The following is an 18134-nucleotide window of genomic DNA, read 5'->3' as shown; positions in this document are numbered from 1 at the left end:
TCATGTTGGGGAGGGTGTGATGGATGGCGAAACAGATATTCCTTATGAGTTGGACCCCGGAAGGTCACCATGGTTCTGTACCAGTGTGGTCGTGTCTGAGTGTTAGGCATGTTGGCTAATAATAGGGTGTGATATTAGTTTGAAATGAAGTCAGATTTCTGTTCTTAAAATTCACATTTAATTTTCAGAAGATTTTTTGACTTTCACAAAATAAAACAGCATGATTGTTGATTTATAATGGGACCCAGGCCTCTTTATTTCACACAGCGTTTATAATGGACCGAGCATAATCGAAGTGGTAGCCTTCATGACACAGCTACATTAACACTGAACAGCTAATTACGGCATAATTGGCTTACTGAGAGAAAATGACCCAGGGCAGAGTTTGCTTAGCAACAGCAACTGGCCTATTTTCATATCATTGGCTTATCCACTCTGGCCCTAGACTAGTTATTTACATTTGTACAAAGTTGTTTCCACTCCCCCCTCCCCCTCCACCCCCCTCCCTTCTTTTCCATCCACTTTGGCATGTTCTGCTCTTCTTTCTTCAGTTAAACTGTCAGAATAGGGGCGATGAGGCCAACAATTGTTTTTCCTACACCACCATTCCCAATGCCAGCTCAACGGGGGGGTGAGGGGGTTTTCCTCCATCCCACCTCCCTCCCACAGTAAAGTGCCCCGCTTCTGCCAGGGCATCTCAACATGGCCGCCCAACTGTGGAGACGCTGAACGGACTTGGGATTTGGCTACACTTACCACTCAAAGCTCCCAGTGCAGAGGCGTGAAGCAAGCATCTTAAACCTCCTCGCGATCAGGCATCGTGCACTTACCCCAGATCCAGAATGGCCAGACAATGAATAATACACACAATTTACTCAATTAACAGGGCAATAAAATCGGATAATCAAACAGGACGGTGATTCCAAGATCTTCACGTTCTGCCTTCTGGAGTTCGACACTATACATGTCCTGGTTTTGACAGGTAAGCAATGAGGGCCACAATGACACCAACGTAGACTCCCGTTCCAATGGTGATGGAGAGGGCAGCGAGGAAGAGGGCTCTTCGTGACGCTGAGGTCGCACGCTGATAGTCTCCTTTGGCAATAGCTTTGCTCGTCTGTAAATTAAGAAGTCATTTGTTACCACCAAAAAAAAACAGTCATGAAGATTGGAACGCAGCCTCACTCACGCTGGCTGTGTGTTAGCCAGCCGGGGAAAAAAAATAGACATTTGAAAGATGAACTGCAACCAAACATGGCTAATGACACCTCACACTGTCCTTGGCACAACCGTTCCATCACATTGCCATTCATGCAATCATTCCAAGTACATAGTGCCATCAACACAGCTCTTTCAACCTGCCACTCTCACACTTACTGCCATCCCTCACTGCCAATTCCAAATCCCACTTACTCTTATCTGACAGCCAATTTAAGGACTTGGAGTTAGTCCAGTTCAAGACAGATACAATCCCCCCCCGCCCCCCCCCTCGCTCCTGCACCCCCCACTCACATATTTTTATATCATTGGCTTACCCACTCGGGCCCTAGACCAGCTATTTACATTTCATAGAATCCCCACAGTACAGAAGGAGGCCATTCGGCCCATCACATTGGCACGGCAGCACAGTGGTTAGCACTTGCTGCCTCACAGCGCCAGAGACCCAGGTTCAATTCCAGCCTTGGCTCGCTGTCTGTGTGGTGTTTGCACATTTTAAAAAATACGTTCTCCCTGTGTCCGTGTGGGTTCCCTCCGGGTGCTCCGGTTTCCTCCCACAGCCCCAAGATGTGTGGATTGGCCATGTTAAATTAACCCTGTGTCGGTGGGGTGAGCAGGGTAAATATGAGGGCTTACGGGAATAGGAGCTCGGTGGAATTTTAGTTGGTGCAGATGTGATAAGCCGAATGGCCTCCTTCTGCACTGCAAATATTCAATGATTCAATGAGTCTGCCCTGACCACAATCCCACTCAAGCCTTACCCTCGTAACCCCACACCTTTACCCCTGACACTAGAGTCTATTAAGCATGGCCAATCAACCTAACCCGCACATCTTTGGACAAAGTTGTTTCCCGCCGTCCCTCCCTTCTTTTCCATCCACTTTGGCATGTTCTACTCTTCCTTCTTCAGTTAAACCATCAGAATAGGGGCGATGAGGCCAACAATTGTTTTTCCCACATCACCATTCCCAATGCCAGTTCAACGGGATGAGGAGCATCGATGAACAGGCAGAAGAACAAAGTTCCTGCTTCGCCATGTTTGTGTGCACTTTTGGTTGCCTTTTTTCTTTGCAGAAACAACAGCGCAGGACCCCAATCTCTATTACTTGCTCAGACTCCTGCCTGAAGCAGACGGGTGTGCTGTTTGCTGATATAATGTAAAGTTGTGTTAGGCAGGCTTTGACCGTTAAGTATTCGGGCGGGGAGGGTTTGCCAAGTTTTCCCCACTTTCAATGCCACTGTTCTATTTTTCCAATATGGTTCGGGTGACGGGTAACTTCACAGGGAGGCGATGGCCTAGTGGTATTATCGCTAGACAATTAATCCAGAAACTCAGCTAATGCTTTGGGGACCCGGGTTCAAATCCCACCACGGCAGATGGTGGAATTTGAATTCAATAAAATATATCTGGAATTAAGAATCTACTGATGACCATGGAACCATTGTTGATTGTTGGAAAAACCCATCTGGTTCATTAATATCCTTCAGGGAAGGAAATCTGCTGTCCTTATCCGGTCTGGCCTACATGTGACTCCAGAGCCACAGCAATGTGGTTGACTCTCAACTGCCCTCCAAGGACAGTTAAGGATGGGCAATAAATGCTGGCCAGCCAGCGACGCCCATGTTCCACGATTGAATAAGAAAAACTGTAAATTGCCCCACAGCACCCAATGACCTGCACTTTGTTTAAGTTTATTTATTAGTGTCACAAGTAGACTTACATTAACACTGCAATGATGTTACTGTGAAAATCCCTGAATCGCCACACTCCGGCGCCTGTTCGGGTACACTGAGGGAGAATTTAGCATGGCCAATGCACCCTAACCAGCAATTCTTTTGGACTGTGGGAGGAAACCGAAGCACCCGGAGGAAACCCACGCAGACACGGGGAGAATGTGCAGACTCTGCACAGACAGTGACCCAAACTGGGAATTGAACCCGGGTCCCTGGCACTGTGAGGCAGCAGTGCTAACCACTGTGCCACCGTGCCCAGATGCAGTTTTGGACAGGTGTGGGGAGCTCTCCTTCAGGGTGTCATTGGGAAGACTGAATTAAATGATGACTAACACATGCCAGGAAATAAATAAAAGTATCTAATAGAGCAGTCCATCACCAGAGTCTGTTTGACAACTGTTGAAGTTGAGGTGATCTTCCATGAGGTATTTTCAAGGGAGCATTTCCATGGCATAATCCTCAGTGGCCTCAGTATTGCTGCATTGCCTGCAAGCGAGTGGAACCACTCTCAGCCACAGTCAGCACCAGTGTCACTGCATGTTAACAGTCCCTGTGCTGTATCATCATTGTAGGAGCTCTTGGAGCATGCAAGGAGGTCCGCTTGCGTTTGAGAAAATTCCGTGGAATTGGAAGGTGAAGATGCCTTCTCCCGCTCCACCATTATAACTCCTCCCACAGCTCAGGAAGGAATCTTTTGTCAGCTGGGGTGCAGTTTCTCATGGACTGTAGACATACTGGAGTGTGTACAGTGTGAGCGCTGACTCCACACTATCAGCCAATGAGATCCTGGAAGGATGGGACTTATGACAGGATTGACAGCAGAGCCTATTTTACAGCATGGTCTATTTAAACAGCCTGTACACATCACAGCAAAGGTCTATTTATCCAGCCTCTATGAAATACAACAAACGTGACTCATGATTGAAACTACGGGGGTGATATTCCGGCCTTGCCATGCCCCACGGACCGCGCCAATCCTGGAATATTGAGTCTGAGCCTAAAAACTGGTTTTGCGCCCGGCATCAAATGGTTTGCAATCGTCCCAGTCCCTTTCTAATGTCGCGGACTGGATCTGCTCCAGAAAGGGTGCAAGGCCAATTAGCATATTTTTAGGAGCATTCAAATATACTTAGCTTGTTCGAAACCGGATTCTCCCAACTCCCGGGATCTTCCGACCCTTGGACAAACTCGACGAGAATCACTATTGGTCTCCTCCACAAGCGGAGACCAGGTGTGGTGGCCATGCGGAGAGGGCTTGGAGGCCATTGAAGCCCCGGGGTGGTTGGGGAACTGGCTGAGTGGTGCCCATCTGGCAATGCTCACCTGGCACACTGGCAGTGCCAGTTGGGCACTGACAAGTGGGCTCTGCTAATGTGCCGGGGCAGTGCCAAGGAGGTGGGGCCTAGGTGTGGGTCATGAAGGGGCGGCAATGAATGGGGGGCAATGACAAGGGTCTATGAAGGGGGGTTTGTGGAGGGGTGGGGCATGAGGGGGGGCAATGACGAGGGTCTATGATGAGGGTCTATGAAGGGGGCATTGTGAAGGAAGGGTTGTGAAGAGGTGGGGCATGAAGGGGGGCATGTTGGGGGAGATAAACGTGGAGACATTGGAAGGGTCCCAATGCCCTGATGATGGCGATCCGTGTCATGGAGTGGGGAGGTGAGGTTGGGGGGGGGGGGGGGGGGGGTGGTGGTGGGGGGGGGGGTCGGAATGCTGCTGGTGGAGAGATGGGGGGGGGGCATGTCCGTGTCTTCCGGTGCACTGCGAGATTGGGGTGCCCTTTCAAAATGGAGCCTGATCACTTTGCAGCCAGGCTCACTGTCGTGTTTAGGCCCCACCCCACCCACCACTCTCCCAAAAAAGCATGGGACTCAGTGTGGGATTGCCGGACAGACAGGTACGGATTTAAACTAGTTTGACAGGGGGTGGGAACCAAAGCAAAGGTGAATTAACTGAAGGGGAACCAGAGAGTAGGGCCAGTAAGACTCAGAGAAAGAACAGGCAGGGTGTGGTTGCCAATCAAAGAGGGTCTGGTGGACTGAAGTGCATTTGTTTCAATGTGAGAAGTGTAACAGGTAAGGCAGATGACCTTAGAGCTTGGATTAGTACTTGGAACTATGATGTTGTTGCTATTACAGAGACTTGGTTAAGGGAAGGACAAGATTGGCAGCTTAACGTTCCAGGATACAGATGTTTCAGGTGGGATAGAGGAGGTGTAAAAGGGGTGGGGGAGTTGCACTACTGGTTAAGGAGAATATCACAGCTGTACTGTGGGAGGACACCTTAGAGAGCTCACACAGCGAGGCAATGTGCGTGGAGCTCAGGAATAGGAAGGGTGTAGTCACAACGTTGGGGGTTTACTGTAGGCCGCCCAACAGCCAGCGGGAGATAGAAGAACAGATATGTAGGCAGATTTAGGCAAGGTATAAAAGTAACAGGGTTGTTGTGGTGGGAGATTTTAACTTCCTCTATATTGACTAGGATTCACTTAGTGCTAAGGGCGTGGATGGGGCAGAGTTTGTAAGGAGCATCCAGGAGGGCCGAGGGAGGTAGTGGAAGCAGATATGATAGTGACTTTTAAGTGGCGTCTGGACAAATACATAAATAGGATGGGAATAGAGAGATATGATCCCCGGAAAGGTAAGGGGTTTTTAGTTCAGATGGGCAGCATGGTGCAGACTTGGAGGGCCGAAGGGCCTGTTCCTGTGCTGTAATTTTCTTTGCTCTTTGGAATGGATCGCTATGGTTTCCTTGACATTATGACACTTCGTTATTTTGTGGGAAAATTCTGCCCAACAGTTGTGAGTATCCCAAGGTCAACTGACCTTTAAATGATCCGCCAAACTTTCTGTCCTGCCTGTAATGTCTTGCGCGGCGGGTGGGACGGAAAGTTTACCCTTTTAGTCATCTTTTGGGGAAACTTTCATCCATTATTATTTATTTAATTAACAAATCACAAAGGCGGGTACTACCAATAACATGGAGATTAATCCAATAACTAGGGGATTTTCACAGTAACCTCATTGCAGTGTTAATGTAAGCCTGCTTGTGACGCCAATAAAGAACAAAGAACAAAGAACAGTACAGCACAGGAAACAGGCCCTTCGGCCCTCCAAGCCTGTGCCGCTCCTTGGTCCAACTAGACCAATCGTTTGTATCCCTCCATTCCCAGGCTGCTCATGTGACTATCCAGGTAAGTCTTAAACGATGTCAGCGTGCCTGCCTCCACCACCCTACTTGGCAGCGCATTCCAGGCCCCCACAATAAATAAGCTTAAACTTAAAACTGCCTTTCCTTATATAGCATTGGCATAAACCATTGCCAGGTTACAGGCAATACAACATAACGACCTCCTGCCAATATTAAAATGGCAACAAAATAGAATCACAATGGCAAAATTTCAGAAGAATCTAAGTATTTTATGGATGAACATTAGGCAGGTTTATTTTCGCTGTTACGGTAACAACTAGGACCATTACAGTGCAATTGAATGAGATCGTTAATGACTTTCTCACCAGTTGTCACAATGTGTATCAACAATGAAGTGTATAATGGAGCTATCAGCTCTTCACATTCCATCATACATTGAAGTTGGCTCAACCCATTCTGCCCAAACAGATAATTACTCAGTTCACAGAAATAAGGACTGGAGCAAATGGAATTCATTTCTGCACTTACTGGAAAAGCCCTGCTGAGTTGACGACTGAGAGGTCTATTCAATGTTCTTTCTCAATACTGACATGGAGATTTGATGCAGTGATTATGCAAACACACAATATGCTCAAATACCTAAACGCAGAAAGTCAGAGTTGGCCAGACTAGAATCATAGCGCAGGGGAGGGCAGTCAGCCTCATTGCTTTTAAAAGCAATTTCTCCTCCTCTCAGCTCAGGGGCAAAGTGGACAACCTATTCTCAGCAGCCTGCTCATGGCACTGCCAACGGGTCATTGAAAGTGTGCAGTAGCAGCTGAGCTCGATGCTTCTTTAGATATTGTCCACTGTTCTGATGATGGTCCAGTACCTCACCGCACAACAAGTCACGGTGATGTCGCCATAGGCCCAGAGGACCATAGGCTGCTCTCTCTTCTTTGAGTGGGGACAGCTGACTAGTGATGATTTAACCTGAGGGTTGCCACACCTCAGGAGAGGGGCAAGGTTGAGAAAGTAGGGCCTTCATGAATAAGCTCAGCCGATGCGGGAAGTGAAGCCGGACTGTTGGCGTTGCTCTGCATCACGATCTGGCTGTCCAGCCAACTGTGCCTAACCAATGGCACAGTGGCACAGTGGTTAGCACTGCTACCTCACAGCACCAGGGACCCAGGTTCAATTCTAGCCTCGGGTCGCTGTCTTTGTGGAGTTTGCACTTTCTCCCCGTGTCTGCGTGGGTTTCCTCTGGGTGCTCCGGTTTCCTCCCACACTCCAAAAATGTGTGGGTTAGGTTTAAGACTTGCATTCCAATCATTATTTTGTAAATTGAGTTTGTGTCTTTATATGCCCTGTTTGTGAACAGAACTCCCACTCACCTGATGAAGGGGCAGCGCTCCGAAAGCTAGTGGCTTGTGCTACCAAATAAACCTGTTGGACTTTAACCTGGTGTTGTGAGACTTCTTACTGTTATTAGGTTGATTGGCCATGATAAATTGCCCCTTAGTGTCAGGGGGATTAGCAGGGTAAATGAAGGTTACGGGGATAGGATCTGGATGGGATTGTGATCAGTACAGACTCGATGGACCAAATGGCCTCCTTGTGTACTGTCGGAATTCTATGATTCTATGACCCCCACACAGCATAGCTGAGATGACTAAGTTTCAGACTATGAGTGTAGTAAATACCCAGGCAAACAGTTTGATGTCCTTTGATCGAGCTTGCTGAGTCAGAGGATTTCTTGCAGTAAGAGCAGTAACCTGTAAGGGATGGATGTGTTTCACCCTTTCCCCCGGATCATATGTTGGAACCAAGTTCTGGACTCAACTGAACAATTTTGACTCTTCAAATCAAAGCTCAGAAATGCTTTTCTCACCAATACAAATGATTGACAAAAAGAAAATGAGAGGATGAGCTTTCTTCATGCAGCCAATAGATCCATTGAGGATAGATCTCAGAATATTGTGATTGTTGTAGGACACCGCCTGAGAGCTTCAAAGAAACCTGGGATGAAGACTCTGTGCTTCAACAACCATTATTTATCACTGTCACAAGTGGGCTTACATTAACACTGCAATGAAGTTACTGTGAAATACACCCAGTCGCCACACTCCAGCGCCTGTTCGGGTACACTGAGGGGGAATTTAGCACAGCCAATTGCACTTAACCAGCACGTCTTTCAGACTATGGGAGGAAACCGGAGCATCCGGAGGAAACCCACGCAGACACGGGGAGAATGTGCAAACTCCACACAGACAGTGACCCGAGCCGGGAATCACACCCGGGTCCCTGGTGCTGTGAGGCAGCAGTGCTAACCACCATGCCACAAGGACCTTATGATGGGACTTAACACAGAAACCCCTGAACATTGGCAGCTGACAGGTTTAACATATCCATTCCCGAGGCTTTCGACAGGGGCATCATTATAAATAAGTGTAAGGGCGTATATGTGCTAGAGTTACCTTCTTAGGTAAAGAGTTTCTGCTGTACTTTAGGTTACAATCATAGACAGAGGGGAGTGAGGGGGTTTATCTGCCTTGTTCAGGTAGTAGGTTCGCTGCTTTTGGATGGGTTGAAATGTAACTCGATCAAATCGAAGAACATTAGCTGGTTTATTTATTCTATCTAGCACTCATCACGATGACTAAAAAGTGAAGTGATGCAGATGCTTCTGCCCAAGACCGCAAGGAACTATAAAAGGTCCGTGAATGTAGCCCAATCCATCACGCAAACCAGCCTCCCATCCATTGACTCTGACTACACTTTCCGCTGCCTCAGAAAAGCAGCCAGCATAATTAAGGACCCCACGCACCCCTGACATTCTCTCTTCCACCTTCTTCCGTTGGGAAAAAGATACAAAAGTCTTGAGGTCACGTACCGACCGACTCAAGAACAGCTTCTTCCCTGCTGCCGACAGACTTTTGAATGGACTTACCTCGCATTGAGTTGATCTTTCTCTACACCCTAGCTATGACTGTAACATTACATTCTGCACTCTCTCGTTTCCTTCTCTATGAACGGTATGCTTTATCTGTATAGCGCGCAAGAAACAATACTTTTCACTGTATGTTAATACATGTGACAATAATAAATCAAATCAAAACGCTGAAGATTAATTGGATGAAAAGCAGTACATCAGTCAGCATCTGTGGAGAGAACTGGATGGTGAACGTTTTGGGTTCAGGATGTTCAGACGAGAAAGGGTTCGCACCTGAAGACCTTCCGTTCTCCTAAACAGATGCTGACTGACCCATTGTGTTCCCAGCATTCCCAGCTGCCTTAGTTTCTCGTCACCACTCTTCTCTAAAGAGAGCTAAAGACTGCGAAACATCTCAAACTCTGAAGTAGCTCTAGATCAATAATTCATTCATGTTCCAGTTTCAGCAATTCAGAACAAAACCTCTGCGATGTCGTTACAGACTCTCAGTGAGAGCTGGCTTCTTGTGTCATTGATCACCTGACCGTGTAGGATTAATATTCAGTCTGCTATCTCTGAGAACCCAATCTAATTCACACTGCTACCTGTCCAACAGAGCCAAGCAGCGTTATATCAAATTGCAATAGTTATGGAACTGGGCAATTGCATAAACGACCTCTTTATTTCATCAACCTTCAGTTAAGAATTCACTGCAAATTTTAATTTGTTCCACTTGCTTTTTAAAATATTGAACCTCGGTTCAGTAGCTACCACTCCCGTCTCTGGATCAAGTGGTTATGTGTTTTAGTGGATAATTCTCATTGAAATTCTAGTGCAGCGTGGAGGGCGTATTGCTACATTGAAGGTTTTATCACTTCCACGAGCTGTTAACAAAGTGATTTCAGGTGGTCGTATGATAGAGTCATAGAGGTTTGCAGCATGGAAACAGGCCCTTTGGCCCAACTTGTCCGTGCCACCATCCAGGACAGAGCAGCCCCGTTTGATTGCTACCCCATTCACATACATTCAATCCCTCCACCACCAACGCACAATGGCAGCCGTGTGTACCATCTACAAGATGCACTGCAGGAACTCACCAAAGCTCCTTAGGTTGCACATTCCCAACTCATGAACACTACCATCTAGAAGGACAAGGCAGCAAATACCTGGGAACCACCACCTGAAAGTCCCCCTCCAAGTCGCTCGCCATCCTGACTTGGAAATATATCACCGTTCCTTCACTGTTGCAGTGTCAAAGTTCTAGCTCGTTAACAGCACTGTGGATGTACCTACACCACATGGACTGCAGCGGTTCAACAAAAAAAACAGGGAATGGCACAGAAAGAGGTCCCAGTAAAAAATCCCAGGCAGGGACAAAGACAGAGGTCAGAAACAGATCTTATTAAATAAAGTTAAAAGTAAGGAGCAGAGCAATAGGCTCGAAAGACAGAGCTCCAGGGAACAGAGTTAAACCAGTGTGGGTTCGAAAGAAGCAGAGAGGATCCGAGAGGGCAGCTGAAGGTTAGTGACTCCTTATTGCAGGCCTTTGGAGCAGTGGCGTTCTGCTAGGTACAGCTGAGGATCTGAAATGGTGCTTGGAAGTTTGAGTGCACTCGGAGATCCAGGAATCTCAGATGGTGAGGTTGAAATCCTGGAGGTGGATCCAAATGGTTGAAGCCATTTGAGTGCGAGCGACATTTTGAGAGAATCCTAAGGTGAGTTCGTCACACATGGAGATTGGAAGCTTTCACGAGAAAGTCAGAGTTACAGTGAGACTAACTGGCTCATCGTGTGACAAGCATTTGGGTTTGTTGTTGAGAAATCCATGGGATCTACTTTGGAGAGATTGACAAACGTGTCATGGACATAAGACAAAAAGGGGCTGTTCATGGTGTTGTTAGGGACTTCATAAGTTCATAAGGTAAAGGAGCAGAATTAGGCCATTCAGCCCATCGAGTCCACTCTGCCATTTGATCATGGCTGATATGCTCCTCATCCCCATTTTCCTGCCTTCTCCCCATAACCCTTCAACCCCATTACCAATTAAAAATCTGTCTAACTCCTCCTTAAATTTACTCTCTGTCCCAGCATCCACCGCACTTTGGGGTAGCGAATTCTACAGATTCACAACGGTTTGGGAGAAGTGTTTCTCCTCAACTCTGTTTTAAATTTGCTACCCCTTATCCTAAGACTATGACGTCTTGTCCTAGAATGCCCCACAAGAGGAAGCATCCGCTCCACGTCTACTTTATCCATACCTTTTAACATCTTGTATACCTCAATTTGATCTCCCCTCGTTCTTCTAAATTCCAGAGAGTGTCGGCCTGAACTGCTCAATCTCTCTTCATACGACAAACCCCTCATCTCCGGAATCAATCCAGTGAGCCTCCTCTGAACTGCCTCCAATTCCACCACATCTTTCCTCAAATAAGGGGACCAAAACTGTGCACAATACTTACATCTCTAAGGAGAGAAAAGAGCTGACGTTTCGAGTCCAGATTACCCTTTTTCAAAGCTCAGCTTTTCTCTCCTTACAGATGCTGCCAGACCTGCTGAGATTTTCCAGCATTTTCTCTTTTGGATTCAGATTCCAGCATCCGCAGTAATTTGCTTTTATCCAGCGTTTTCCTTGTATTTAACCGGGAGTGTCAGTTCCTCTGGCACTCCGGAAGGTAGACTGCTGACTGTTGGCATTCGGTGTACTGTTGTTGGAATTGTAAGTAAAGGGATTTTGGTGAAGGGACTTCTGCTTCCGAAGATTTATTACAGATTTCCAGTCCCCTCTACACTGCAGCTCCTTCCCTGCTGCTGTCAGACTTTTGAATGGACTTACCTTGCATTAAGTTGATCTTTCGCTATACCCTAGCTATGACTGTAACACTACATTCTGCACTCTCTCATTTCCTTCTCTATGAACGGTATGCTTTGTCTGGGTAGCACGCAAGAAACAATACTTTTCACTGTATACTAATACATGTGACAATAATAAATCAAATCAAATCAAATTAAAAAAACCGCAGACTGGATGGGCACTTTGTGGAACTCCTTCACTCCGTCCACAAGCATGACCCCAATCCTCTGGTCACTTGCCACTTCAATTCAGCATCTTGCTTCATTTCACCTGTCTATGCTCAGCCGACTGCAGTGCCCCAGTGAAGTCCAACGCAGATGAAAGAGCAACACCTCATCTTCCGATCAGGACCTTACAGCTTTCTGGACTCTATGCTGAGTTCAACAAGATTCAGACCGTGAACTTTCCCCTCCATCTTGACTTCTCACCCCTTTTGTTTTCTGTATTCCGTTTCCCTGGCTTGTCCCAGCATTATCCAGCCTCCCTGTTCCCCCACGACCTCCCTCCCACCCAAACATGGCCACTGCCCCTTGTTGCTGAGTTTTGTTCCCACTGAGCACTGACCTCTGTTTTCCTATTAACACATTCTCTGCTATCCTACCTTAGCCACTAGTAACATTCTTCAGTCCTTAATGCTACCATTAACAGCCCCTTTGCCTTGTATCCATGACATCTGTATCAATCTCTCCTTAGCACCAATTTCTATCCCATTTCAGTTCTGTAGAAAGGTCATAAGGACTGGAAATAGAACATAGAACATAGAAAAGCTACAGCACAAACAGGCCCTTCGGCCCACAAGTTGCGCCGAACATGTCCTGACCTACTAGGTTTACCTATAACCCTCTATCTTACTAACTTCCATGAACTTATCCAAAAGTCTCTTAAAAGACCCTATCGAATCTACCTCCACCACCACTACCGGCAGCCAATTCCACGCACCCACCACCCTCTGAGTGAAAAACTTACCCCTAACATCTCCTCTGTACCTACTCCCCAGCACCTAAACCTGTGACCTCTTGTGGCAACCATTTCAGCCCTGGGTAAAAGCCTCTGAGAATCCACTCTATCAATACTTCTCAATATCTTATACACCTCTATCAGGTCACCTCTCATCCTTCGCTTCTCCAAGGAGAAAAGACCTAGCTCTCTCAACCTATCCTCATAAGGCATGCCACCTAATCCAGGCAACATCCTTGTAAATCTCCTCTGCACCCTTTCTATGGCTTCCACATCCTTTCTGTAATGAGGCGACCAGAACTGGGCACAGTACTCCAGGTGGGGTCTGACCAGGGTCCTATACAGCTGCAGCATAATCTCCCGATTTCTAAACTCAATCCCTCTATTGATGAAGGCCAGTATTCCATATGCCTTCTTAACCACAGCCTCTACCTGCGACGCTGCCTTGAGCATCCTATGAACCCGGACCCCAAGATCCTTCTGATCTTCCACACTGCCAAGCGTCTTACCCTTAATATTATATTCTTTCATCCTATTCGACCTGCCAAACTGAACCACCACACACTTATCTGGGTTGAAGTCCATCTGCCACTTCTCCGCCCAGTCTTGCATCTTGTCTATGTCTCGTTGCAACTGCTGACATCCCTCTACACTATCCACAACACCACCAACCTTTGTGTCATCAGCAAACTTGCCAACCCATCCTTCCACTTCCTCATCCAGCTTATTTATAAAAATCACAAAGAGCAAGGGTCCCAGAACAGATCCCTGGGGCACTCCACTGGTGACCGACCTCCATGCTGAAAAGGACCCATCTACAACCACTCTTTGCCTTCTGTGGGCAAGCCAGTTCTGAATCCACAAGGCAATGTCCCCTTGTATCCCATGCCCCTTCACTTTCTCAATAAGCCTTGCATGGGGCACCTTATCAAACGCCTTGCTGAAATCCATATAAACTACATCTACCACTCTTCCCTCGTCTATTTGTCTAGTTACATCTTCAAAAAATTCAATTAGGCTCGTACGGCATGATCTGCCTTGGACAAAGCCGTGCTGGCTACTTCTGATCATACTATTCCTCTCCAGATGTTCATAAATCCTGCCTCTCAGGATCTTCTCCATCAACTTACCAACCACTGAGGTTAGACTCACTGGTCTATAATTTCCCGGGCTATCTCTTCTCCCTTTCTTCGATCACGGAACCACATCCGCAATCCTCCAGAATCTCTCCCGTCTCCATTGATGACGCAAAGATCATCGCCAGAGGCTCAGCAATCTCTTCCCTCGCCTCCCACAGTAACCTGGGGTACGTCCCATCCGGTCCTGGTGATTTATCTAACTTGATGCTTTTCAAAAGCTCCAACACATCCTCTTTCCTAATGTCCAAAAAAAGCTGAGCGTTGACAAAGGGTCATCTGGACTCAAAACGTCAGCTCTTTTCTCTCCTTACAGATGCTGCCAGACCTGCTAAGACTTTCCAGCATTCTCCCTTTTGGTTACAAGGAAAATACTCCCTGATTGGCCTATCAAACTGACTCCTTAATCAGGGAGTTCATATTCCAGTAGGCTGACCTCAATGGCCTGATTGAAGTCATTACAAAATGTTAACTGTCTCTCCACAGATGCTGCCAGACCTGCTAAGATAATCCAGCATTTTCTGTTTTTATTTCATTATTCCCCCATATCCTCCTCTAAGTTAGAACTGGTGCATCCTTCAGGCATAAAGGAAGATTGATTCAATGTACAATCTCACAAATCGCGCTCACATGGCAAGTCTGACAGAGCTCCGACACAAATGTCAAGGTTTTAGCTTAAGTCTGTTGATTTCTGTGGAAAAAGAAAATCTATTCTTCAGACTTCCTGCTGGCAAAAGATCACCCAAGAATTAAGAGGCTAAAGTTGAAGATTCTGGGATCCCTAATAGAATTCTTGACGGATTTGTACTCCAATTCTTCCGCTTTTTTTATTCTATTGAGTAATCTCACATTGAGAAGCCTCAAGGGTGGATGTTATTGGGAGCCTGTCGTAGAAATCTTACTGGAAGCATCAGTGGGGCTGAGACACATTAAAAGGGTCACAGGATTCATAAAACATTTTGTCAAATATCTTCTCATTTGATGAGGCTGACAAAGAAGCAGTCGCAGGTGGTGTTTGCTGAGCTGCACAGGGCGATGATGATGGTGCATTTTGCTGAGATTTGTGTCGTGAATCTGCTTGGCACAGGCATAAGCGTGGCACGTGGTATTTCAGTAAGACTCTGCATTCAAACTATGTGGATCATTAAAAATGAACTCAGTTTCTGTCACAGCACTGAAAGGTTAATGACAGTCAGGCGTCAGTGTTTAATAATGGGTTCTGACTGGGTCAGATGCCGAAAGGTGGCTTATTATGCACTGATGTGAAATGCTGTATATCGCAGCAGGTCACCTTATAGCTGCTGAAATGATGAGATTGCACCGTTGGCACGGTGGCACAGTGCTTAGCACTGCTATCTCGCAGCACCAGGGACCTAGGTTCGGTTCCCAGCTTGGGTCACTGTGTGTGTGCGGAGTCTGTACGTTCTCCCCGTGTCTGCGTGGGTTTCCTCCGGGTGCTCCGGTTTCCTCCCATAGTCCAAAAGATGTGCTGGTTAGGTGCATTGGCCGTGCTAAATTCTCCCTCAGTGTACCCGAACAGGCGCCGGAGTGTGGCGACTAGGGGATTTTCACAGTGACTTCATTGCAGTGTTAATGTAAACCAACTGTCAGCTATCCGGTCAGTGCTTGGCATCATCACTTGCAACAAGAAGCAGCAAATCATTGTAATCACCAGCAAAGTTGGCTCTTTCCTTCAGGAACACTCAATCAGAAAGATAGCTAGCTTAGAGCTAGCCTAGAAGGGAACCCTTTGTAAACATAGAGAATAGAAGCAGGAGGAAGCCATTTGGCCCTGCTAGTCTTTACCGCCCTTCATTCTGATCATGGCTGATCGTCAAATTCAATATCCTGATCCCGCCTTCTCCCATATCCCTTGATCCCTTTGGCCCTTAAAGCAGGCAATAGCTGTAAACATTTATCTTGTGCCTCCAGCTTCCCATTTAGATTGACCTTTTCAATCTCTGAGAATATTTATGTTGGCACAATCCCCCTCAGGCCATTCTCCACTGTCCTGCATAAATGAAGAAATATCATTCACTTGGGTGAGGTACGGTGGCACAGTGGTTAGCACTACTGCCTCACAGCACCAGGAACCCGGGTTCGATTCCCAGCTTGGGTCACTGTCTGTGTGGAGTTTGCATGTTCTCCCCGTGTCTGCGTGGGTTTCCTCCAGGTGCTCCGGTTTCCTCCCACAGTCCAAAAGATGTGCTGGTTAGATGCATTGGCCATGCTAAATTCTCCCTCAGTGTACCTGAACAGGCACTGGAGTGTGGTAACTAGGGGATTTTCACAGTAACTTCATTGCAGTGTTAATGTAAGCCTACCTGTGACACTAATAAATAAACTTATAAAACTTTAAATATGCAGGTTAGGTTGATTGGCCATGCTAAATTGCTCCTTAGTGTCAGGGGGATTAGCAGGGTAAACATGTGGGGTTACGGGAATAGGGCCTGAGTGGGACTGTTGTCGGTGCAGGCTCGATGGGCCAAATGGCCTCCTTCCGCACTGTAGGGATTCTATGAGGTGCCAGAGGTGAGGTCTTGTGGCGCAAGGGGTAAGGTCCCCACCTCTGGGTAAGAAACTCTAGCTTCAAGCCCTACCTCAAGGCCTGATGGCCATGAAAGGTGTGTTCATAATGTGGCCCAACAGGTGGATTATCCACCTGGAAAATCTTTCCGATACGCCGGTGGTAGCTGGTGGGAGTTTCCTGGTCAGCCGTACTGCAGAAGGCAATGGAAAGTCACTGCACATTGCCAAGCATGATCATCAATGAATCCAACGGCAATCCATTGTTGCCAATGCCCAGTAATTTAACAGAGAGACAATCATGGAGGGTCTTGAGCCTGTATCGTATTGTGAGAGGGAGAAGAGACAAGAAATAGGCCATGTTTTCTGCCTTTTCCCCCATGTTAAATTGCAAACTTGCAATTTTTGGCAGGGCCTATTCAGATAGTAAGGTTTTAGTCAGTTCCTTGCTCAAGCTGCTAGATGTTACAATAACATAAAAACAAAATACCGCGGATGCAAGAATCTGAGACAAAAGCAGAAAATGCTGGGAAATCTCAGGGATGTGATGGAATATTCTCCACTTGCCTGGATGGGTGCAGCTCTAACAACACTCAAGAAGCTCGACACCATCCAAGATAAAGCTTGACTGGCACCATATCTACAAACATCCATTCCCTCCACCACCGACGCTCAGTAGTAGCAGTGTGTATTATCCACAAGATGCACATTAGCAATTCACCAAAGATCCTTAGACAGCATCTTCCAAACCCACAAGCACTTTCATCTAGAAGGACAAGGGCAGCAGATACATGGGGACACCACCACCTGCAAGTTCCCCTCCAAGCCACTCACCATCCTGACTTGGAAATATATCGCCGTTCCTTCGCAGTCGCTGGGTCCAAATCCTGGAATTCCTTCCCTGAAAGCATTGTGGGTCAACCCACAGCACATGGACTGCAGCGATTCAAGAAGGCAGCTCACCACCACCTTCCCAAGTGCTTCTTCCGGGTTTCCTCCGGGTGCTCCGGTTTCCTCCCACAGTCCAAAGATGCGCGGGTTTGGTGGATTGGCCACACTAAATTGCCCCTCAGTGTCAGGGGACTAGCTAGGGTAAATGCATGGGGGTTACGGGGATAGGGCCTGGGTGGGATTGTGGTCGGTGCAGACTTGATGGGCAGAATGGCCTCCTTCTGCAATGTAGGATTTTATGACTCTATGAATGAAGGATAGGCAATAAATGTTGGCCTCGTCAGCGATGCCCATGTCCCATGAATGAATTTTTAAAAATGAATAAAAGAAAGGTCTGACAGCATTTGTGGACCCTTCATCAGAGCTGTCACCAGACTCGAAACGTTGGCTCTATCCTCCCTCCACGGATGCTGTCAGACCTGCTGAGATTTTCCAGCGTTTTCTGTTTTTCGTTGCTGCTATATATTACTATTTTTTTCCCAGAAATGAGGAGGAAAGTGAGGGCCGAGGGAGTGGAGGGTGAGGGCGGGAAGAAAAGTTTCGAGGATTCACTGGAGGCGACTGTGCAGCTGCTAACCAAGCACAGGGGCCCGCCTGCAGGCAGGAAGGTTCGAATGAAGAGGAAGCAAGAAAGGAGAAGAAAGTGTGAGTGAACAAAAAAAGGGAAAGAAAACAGGGGAAGAAAGGAAGAGCGAAGGAA

At 47.1% G+C, this 18134-nt stretch overlaps 1 protein-coding gene across 1 annotated transcript in view; it reads right to left on the bottom strand.

Moving 5' to 3' along the window:
- Positions 1-810: 810 nt before the first annotated feature.
- Positions 811-18134, bottom strand: part of syndig1l (synapse differentiation inducing 1-like) — a 102613-nt gene continuing 85289 nt past the window's right edge. Inside the window, exon 3 of the mRNA XM_078233212.1 lies at positions 811-1117. Coding sequence (XP_078089338.1) covers positions 959-1117 — 159 coding nt within the window. The 3' untranslated portion in view covers positions 811-958. The remainder of the gene's footprint in view (positions 1118-18134) is intronic.

The sequence above is a fragment of the Mustelus asterias genome, chromosome 18, assembly GCF_964213995.1.
Source record: "Mustelus asterias chromosome 18, sMusAst1.hap1.1, whole genome shotgun sequence".
NCBI classification, from domain to species: domain Eukaryota; kingdom Metazoa; phylum Chordata; class Chondrichthyes; order Carcharhiniformes; family Triakidae; genus Mustelus; species Mustelus asterias.
The sequence above is the reverse complement of the archived record's forward strand: the minus strand, read 5'-3'. Positions and strand labels throughout refer to the sequence as shown.